The sequence below is a fragment of the Saccopteryx leptura genome, chromosome 9 (assembly GCF_036850995.1).
Source record: "Saccopteryx leptura isolate mSacLep1 chromosome 9, mSacLep1_pri_phased_curated, whole genome shotgun sequence".
In the NCBI taxonomy this organism is placed as follows: Eukaryota; Metazoa; Chordata; class Mammalia; order Chiroptera; family Emballonuridae; genus Saccopteryx; species Saccopteryx leptura.
Window position 1 is genome coordinate 38605121 of NC_089511.1, and position 7610 is coordinate 38612730.

Genomic DNA, 7610 nt, shown 5'->3' on the forward strand with positions numbered 1-7610 from the left:
TTTCAACAAATGGTGCTGGGAAATCTGAATATCCACATGAAAAACAGTGAAGTTGAATCCTTACTGCACACTATATACAAAATTTAAATCAATTTGGATCAAAACTATAAACCTAAGAGATTACACTATAAAATGCTTAGAAGGAAGTGTAGGTGTTAATCTTCATGATATTGGTAATGGTTTCTTACATATGACACCAAAAGCATGAGCATAAAGGAAAAAACTGAACCACATCAACATTAAAATCTTGTGGAAAGATTTTCTATAGGATGGCAGGAAATACTTGCAAATCATATATCTGCTAAAATCCAGTATCCAGAATAGGTAAAGAATTCCTTTTTTAAAATTAAATTTATTGGAATGACATTGGTTAATAAAATTTACAGGTTTCAGGTACCCATTTCTACAATACAGCATCTGTACATTGCATTGTGTGTTCATAGAATATGTCAAGAATTCTTATACCTGGACAAAAAATAAAGGCATGCAACCCAAGTAAAAAGTGGGCAAAAGATTTGAACAGTTATTTCTCCAAAGATATACACAGGGACTACAGCACATGAAAAGATTTTTAACATCATTAGCCATTAGGGAAAAGCAAAGTAAGATACTTCACATCCACTAGGACGAGAATAGTTCTATTTTATTTGTTTGTTTTTTTAAGGAAAATAAGTATTGACAAGGAAGTGGAGAGACTGTAAACCTTGTGTATTACGGATGGGAATATAAAATAGGCAGCCATTGTGGAAAATTGTTTGGTGGTTCCTCAAAGAGTTAACCATAGACTCATTATGGACCCAGCAATTTCACTTCTACACATACACCCTAAAGATCTGAAAATAGGTACTCAAATACTTGTACAAGAACTTCTCATTTAACATCAATGATAGATTCTGCGACTAAGCGAAATGATGTACAATGAAACCAATTTTACCATAGGCTAATTGATATAAACAAGAGTTAATCGTCTCATCTATGTATAACAAAACGACTCTGAACAGAGTGTTACTGTAAAACCTGCTGTACTCCCAATGTTCACAGTACTACTCATGCAATAGGCAAAAAGTGGAAAACACCCAAATATCCATCAATAGATGAACAGATCAACAAAATGTAACAGATCTATATTATAGATTATTACTCAGCTACAAAAAGGAATAAAGTCTTGACAGATACTACAATGTAAGTGAACCTTAAAAACATTCTAAGTGAAAGAAGCCAGACCCAAAAGGCCACATATTGTATGGCTGGTGGTTGAGGGGTTGGGGGCAGGACGAAGAAGAGGTACTGATTACTTAATGGACACCAGGTTTCTTTTGAGGTAATGAAAATATTTTGGCACTTGATAAAGGTGATGGTAGTATGAAATGGTTAGTTTTACGTTATGAGTATTCCACGTCAATAAAATATTTTTTTAAAACAGTAACATCCTTAAGTGCAAAAAATAATCGCCAGTTGGAAACTGCAAATGCACAGTCCCTTCACAAAGTAACAGAAAGCGAACTAGTTGGGAATATTTAGGCGTAATCTATAGGACCTACTGTAATTTTCCTCACTGCGAAGAACAGAAGTTGAAAACAAACGCAACCTACTTCGTTCCTGGGATGGAAGCCTCCACTAGGGTGACGGTGTCGGTGCCCCTAATTAATCCATAAACGCAAAGCCATTCCGAGCCAAGTTCTCAAAAGGACCCAGAGCTAGACAAAGTAATTAAAACTCGTTTTGCAAAATAATTACGATAATTCTCAAACTTCTGAAAACGTAGAGCATGAAGCACCGATACCACACTCCGCGGAGGCTGCAGCAACGGCGGCCACGGAAACGGCGGGAGCTGACACCGGAGCACGGCTGCCCGAACCGCTCCCTCCCACGGCTGCAACGTCGCTTCAGGCCGCAGGGGGGCAGTGGCAGCCCACGCTCCATAGGAGCCCCACAGCTCCTGGGCTCTCAGGCGGTCGCCGGGACCCCCAGGCACCAGAGACGCCTAAGACAGAGTCCGCCCCGAGTCCGCAAAGACGGCCCAGGCCCAGCCTCCAGCGTAGCCCGGCCGCCACCGGAACCACGAACTGCTGAGTGCCCCTCGACCACGCCCAGCGCGAGGACGCCCAGCCGGGCACGTCCCGCAGCCACGCCCCCGCAGTCCCCTAGGCACTGAGACGCTCACCTGCCTCGCCCTCCGTGGTCTCTCTCCTGGCTCCACCCTCTGGCCTTAGCCCCTCAGCTCTGACCTGGCGTCGGCCCCGCTCAGGTCCCGCGCCAGGGACCTGCTCCGCCCTCTACGGCCTCGTCGCCCTCTTTAGCCCCGTCCTCAGGCCCCGCCCTCCGGCTCCGCTCCCTCTGGGCTCACCTGTCGACCCCGCCCATTAGGCCCCGCAAGCTACAGGACCCAGCCGGCAGGTTCCTCCTCCTCTTTCGCCCGGGCGCAGAGAACGCGAATGGAGTTTGAGGTGCCGGTGCTGCGCGCGGCGGGAGGTTTCGGCCGGGCCCGGCGCCTGCTGGCCGCCGCATCGTGGCTGCCGTGCGTGGCGCTGGGGTTGGCGCTGGGGTCGGAGCCGCTGCTCACCGCTCTGCCCGCGCACCACTGCCGACCGGACCCCACGCTGCTGCCCCCAGCGCTGCGCGCTTTGAGTGGACCCGCGCTGCTCGACGCCAGCGTGCCGCGCCTGGGCCCCGCGCGCGCCTGGAGCTCTTGCCTGCTCCTGCGCTACCCTGAGCCCACGCCCCGCGCCCGCCCCAACGGCACGCGGTCCTGCACGCGCGGCTGGCACTACGCGCTGCCCGCCGCCGGCCTGCTGCGCAGCCCGGTTACCCAGGTGCGGGAGGACTAGCTGGGGTCTACTGCACCCTGCTCCCCCCACCTCTACTCCCCTCCTTCGTACCCCCTTGTCCTGTAGCCCCATTCCTCTGGTCCTTCTCTGTTTCTCTTCCTCTGTACCCCCTCCTTTTTTTCCCCTTCTTCTATCTTCCCTTCCTCTGTCCCCTTTTCCTGTTTCCCCTTCTTTCTCCCCTTTTCACTCTTTTCTCTGCTCCCTTCTATGTTTCCCCTCTTTTCCCCCCTTCCTCTTTCCCCTTTTTCTGTTTCTCCTCCTGTCTCCGTCTTTTCTCTGTCCCCTCTTCCTCTGCTCCTCCATTTTCTGTTCCCCCTCCTTCACTCACTTGTCCTTCTGCCCTTGTTTTACTGAGGCTCTCATTTGGGGGTGCTGTCACCGCCTCTATGATAGTGCTACTGATGCCCAACGCAGCAGGTTGACGGGCCTCCTGGCAGCCTGAGGCTTGGCCAAGGGCTGCCAAGGTGGGCAAGCAGCCTGGGGGAGGGGGGGAGTTAAACTGAAGGTATGACCAGGTAGGCGCGCCAGTTCACTTCGGTGCCCAACCATTTTGAGCAACCTATACCTTTGGGCTGTGTCAAGACTGGGTTCCCAGAACAGAAGACTTTGAATCATGGGAGCAATACAGGCAGTTCAGTTTGCAAAGGGCAGACCTCCTACCTGTGAGGTATGTGCTGGTTGGACTAGACGCAGGGGCGCCTGAGAGGGCAACTCGGGCCTGGGTGGGAAGAAATAGGGAAGGGGCAGCTTGTAACTTATGTGCTACCCTCCGGCTAGGGCCTGCCCATCCCTGCCTCCCTTTGGCAGCCTCAGCCCCACAGCTGCACCCTCACCCTCGGGAGGATGAGCCCCAGTGTGGAAACTGGAGCAAGATTGCCACATCCCTGCCAGGCCTGTCTGGGGCTCTCAAACCAGCAGGGCTTCTCTCCTCCAAGCCATTCCGTCCCACCACACTCTTCCCCTCCTGTTGGTGTATCGATTGATTAGTGCCCCACCGGCTTTCACAACTTAGATTTTAAAATAAAAACTCTGACATAGTGTGACCCCCAAAAGTATGTTAAGCTTGTAAAAAAGGCACAGGACCTTGAGAGGGGAGGTGGGGAGGTGCAAAACTGAGGTCAAGGGCCCTTGACCGGGAAAAGCAGGTGAACAAAGCCCTGCAGTCTGTTCCGGGAGTTGCTCTTGAAGTGAGCAGAGCAAGGGAGAAGTGAGGGTGAGGCCCTGCAGGCCCTGGGCACAGCAGGTAGAAACTAAGATCAGCCAAGGTCCAGCCCCCGGGGAAGAGGTGGGTGGAACTCCATCCAGAAAAAATAGAAACAAGACTTTGGCTCCATATGGGTACTCTGGGGACCCCAGGTCATTACCCGCTGGAGGCTTAGACCAGGAATTATTCCAATTCTATGTGAAGCCCACCAGAGTCAGGAGACCACACTGTGTGACTTTGAGGGGGTCCCTTGTCCTCTCTATGCCTTAGTTTCCCCTTCTATCTAGGACGGAATTGGAGCAGGATGTTTAGGGCTCCCTTCCAGCCTGTCATTCTGGGGACTTCAGCAAGGAAGGGAGTCCTGGCTGGCTGACAGGTGACGGGTGTCCCCTGCAGTGGAACCTCGTGTGTGAGGACGGCTGGAAGGTGCCACTGGAACAGACAAGCCACCTCCTGGGCTGGTTGTTGGGCTGTGTCATCCTGGGCATGGGCTGTGACCGGTGAGGTGCTGCCCCTCCCCTTGAGTCCCTCAAGGTCCAGCTAAATCCCTGAGCTGTCCTGACCTGCATTCATGTGTGTCCCCCACTGCCCACCAGGTTTGGCCGCCAGATTGTGTTTGTGGCCTCCTTGGTGCTGGCCACAGGCTTGGGGGCTGGTGAGGCCCTGGCTGCCAGCTTTCCTGCCCTGCTTGTCCTGCGCCTGCTTCATGGGGGGGCCTTGGCAGGGGCCTCCCTATCCCTCTACGTAGCTCGTGAGTATCGTGGGAGTCGGGAGGGGATCACCCACTCAGGCCAGGCCTCTGACTCTGCTGGAGGAGGACATTAGTGGCATGGGAGGACTCTCTGTACTCTTGTTGAGGGCTCTTGAAAAGATGGGAGGGCACTGTTTGCTATGTGAGCTCTGCTGTTTGCAGGCAGGCTTAGGTGCTGGAGTGGACTCTGAGTTGGCCTCAGATATCCAGCTCCTGGGAAGGTCAGCAGTTGGTCCCCAGGGCCCTGGACAGAGCAGCTGTCTCTAGAGGACTCAGCCTCAGGCCATCTGTGTCTGTTCAGGCCTGGAGCTGTGTGATCCGCCACACCGCCTGACGTTCTCTATGGGTGCCAGCCTCTTCTCGGTGGCAGGCACTCTGCTGTTGCCTGGCCTGGCCCTGCTGGCGCAGGACTGGCGCCTTCTGCAGGGGCTGAGCGCGCTGGCAACAGGACTCCTGCTGCTCTTTTGGGGGTAAGTGTGGCGGGAAATGGGTTAGCAGCCTCCGTGGAGGCTACGTGTGTCCCTTTGCTCTGCACCCCTGTGCAGCACCGGGCATGTGGATGTGGGACAGGTACACCGAAAGTCACTTTATGTCCTGACCTCAGGAGGAAGGACCTGTGGGAAGGACCAGAGGCATCCTCACCCTTCCCCTGCAGGTTCCCAACCCTGTTCCCTGAGTCTCCCTGCTGGCTGCTGGCCACAGGGCAACTGGCCCAAGCCGGGAAGATCTTGTGGCATTTTGCTGAAGCCAGTGGTGTAGACCCTGAGAATAGCTCTGAGGACGAGAACTCCCTGGCTGCGGGTAATGAACCAGCCAGGAGAAGGGAGGCCTGGGTGCTGGAGAGGCATCACCCCCACACATGCACCCTGTCGTGTTCTCTCATATCCATAGAGCTGGACGTGCTGTCTGCAGGGAGTCCCCAGCCCCAGCACTACTGGGTCCTGGAGCTCTGGCATACCCGCATCACCTGGAGGAATGGACTCATCCTGGGCTTCAGTTCGTGAGGAGGGGAGGGTGCGGGTGGGCTAAGAGAGGGATTTGTGCCTCCTGCCCCCTGGAGGGGTTCAGTTGCCAGAGTCCCCAGCTTTGGCTGAATCCATAGCTTTGCCCTCCCTCTCAGGTTGGTCGGTGGGGGCATCAGAGCCAGCTTCCTCCAAAGACTGGTCCCTCGTGAGCCAGCCTTCTATGGGCCCTACTTCCTGGGGGCCGGTCTAGAGGTGGCCGCCACTATCTTCCTGCTGCTGACAGCGGATCGCTGGGGGCGCCGCCTGGTCCTGCTGCTGGGCACCTTGGTCATGGGCCTGATGTCCCTGCTGCTTCTCTCAGGGGCCCAGTGTGAGTGCAGGGTCCAGCAGGCTAACAGGTTTATTCTGTTTAGCTGAGGTCAGCCTGATGGGGTAGGGAGGGCCCTGGGATCAGCCCCCTCTTGGGGTCACGAGAGAAGTACAGTGTGTTGGGATGAAGCTGTCGTTCTTTTTACCTTGTTTAGCTTCCCACTGTGTACCCATGGAAACTGAGGCCCAGAGAGTTAAGGGGCTAAAAGGATCTATGTGAAGATGCTAAATATAAGGGCCTGGTCAGGATGGGGGGCAGCCTGGAACACCTGACGCTAAATCCAGAGTGCAGGTGCAGGGGTGAAAGGTCGGGGAGGGCAGGCCTAGCAGCACCCCTGAGACATGGGTGAGGGGAGGGCCCTGGAGCAGCCTGGTATGGGCAGCGTGGACCCCTCTCTTCATCCCCAGACCTGCCAGGCTGGACTGTGCTGTCCCTCTCCGTCCTGGGGCTCCTGGCCTCCCAGGCCGTGTCCACCCTCAGCAGCCTCTTTGCAGCCGAGATCTTCCCCACAGTGATCAGGTGAGCTTGGGGCTGCCCAGCCACAGGGCAGGACACAGAGTCCTGCCAGCCCAGCCCCCAGAGCCCTCTTGGGATCCGATAACTCCACACCCCTCCCTTCCCAAGCTATGCCCAAGAGTTCTCCATTCCATCACAGCTGAGTTTAGATTGTCTTATCCTGGGCGACACAGGGACACTGGCACAGAAAGGTCTGGACAACGGCTCAGGAATGGAAGAAGGGGAGATGGAGGCCTAAGGGAGAGGCAGAAATGAGCCAGCCCCAGAGAGGGAAGAATTCGAGGGGAAATTTTGTTTGCCAGTTTTCTAATGAAAAGAACAAAACTTGTTGCAAGGCAGGGAGGAGCAGCTTCCCCACAAAATTGTTACCAGTTTTGTTTTCCTGGAGCCCCCAGCCTGTGATTCCGCTGGAGGCTGGCCCCTGCCTGGGGGCACTGAAAGTCACACACTGCGTCCGCACATCCATCCGTCTGAGAGGGTGGCCACCTGCCCAGGCTGCCCACACTGTCCCCTCTCCTGCAGGGGAGCAGGGCTGGGCCTCGTGCTGGCTGCCGGGTTTCTGGGCCAGGCGGCCACCCCCCTCGCCGACATGCACGGCCGGCGGGGCTTCTTCCTGCAACATGTGGTTTTCGCCTCTTTCGCCATCCTCGCCCTCTTGTGTGTCCTGCTGCTGCCTGAGAGCCGGGGCCGCGGGCTGCCCCAGTCACTGCAGGATGCGGACCGCCTGCGCCGATCACCGCTCCTTCGGGGCCGCCCTCGCCAGGATCTTCTGCCCCTGCTGCCACCCTCCCACTGCCGGTCCCAGCCTCTGCTGCTCCAGGAGGGGTGACTTTGGCTGGACAGACACACCTCCCCTCAGATGGCCACATGTCAGTGTGGGCAGAGGGATCAGTGTGAAGGAGTTCCTGGGGGCTTTGGCCTCCCCACCAGCGCCACCATATGTGGAGGATAAAGGCGTCCATGGAACTTGGTATCC

General features: G+C 55.3%; 1 protein-coding gene and 1 long non-coding RNA gene across 5 annotated transcripts in view; one reads left to right on the forward strand and one right to left on the reverse strand.

Annotated features, from left to right (window-relative positions):
• The window catches only part of LOC136381220 (uncharacterized), a 31035-nt gene extending 28745 nt beyond the window's left edge, over positions 1-2290 (reverse strand). The window contains exon 1 of one of the 2 annotated variants that reach the window (XR_010747028.1): positions 2165-2290. This is a non-coding gene — a long non-coding RNA (uncharacterized lncRNA). The remainder of the gene's footprint in view (positions 1-2164) is intronic. The other variant, XR_010747029.1, reaches the window with a different exon arrangement.
• Positions 2291-2398: 108 nt separating this feature from the next.
• SLC22A31 (solute carrier family 22 member 31) lies at positions 2399-7585 on the forward strand. 3 transcript variants are annotated; one of them, XM_066349396.1, is made up of 9 exons: positions 2399-2813; positions 4429-4532; positions 4629-4783; positions 5085-5253; positions 5439-5584; positions 5675-5783; positions 5904-6118; positions 6526-6637; positions 6974-7585. In XM_066349396.1, the coding sequence occupies exons 1-9, from the start codon at positions 2436-2438 to the stop codon at positions 7461-7463; spliced, it is 1878 nt and encodes a 625-aa protein (XP_066205493.1). In that variant the 5' UTR covers positions 2399-2435; the 3' UTR covers positions 7464-7585. The 3 variants fall into 3 exon arrangements, with proteins under 3 accessions (XP_066205493.1, XP_066205494.1, XP_066205495.1); XM_066349397.1 differs by having other exon boundaries at positions 7157-7585; XM_066349398.1 differs by lacking the exon at positions 2399-2813 and adding an exon at positions 3363-3495.
• Positions 7586-7610: the final 25 nt, after the last annotated feature.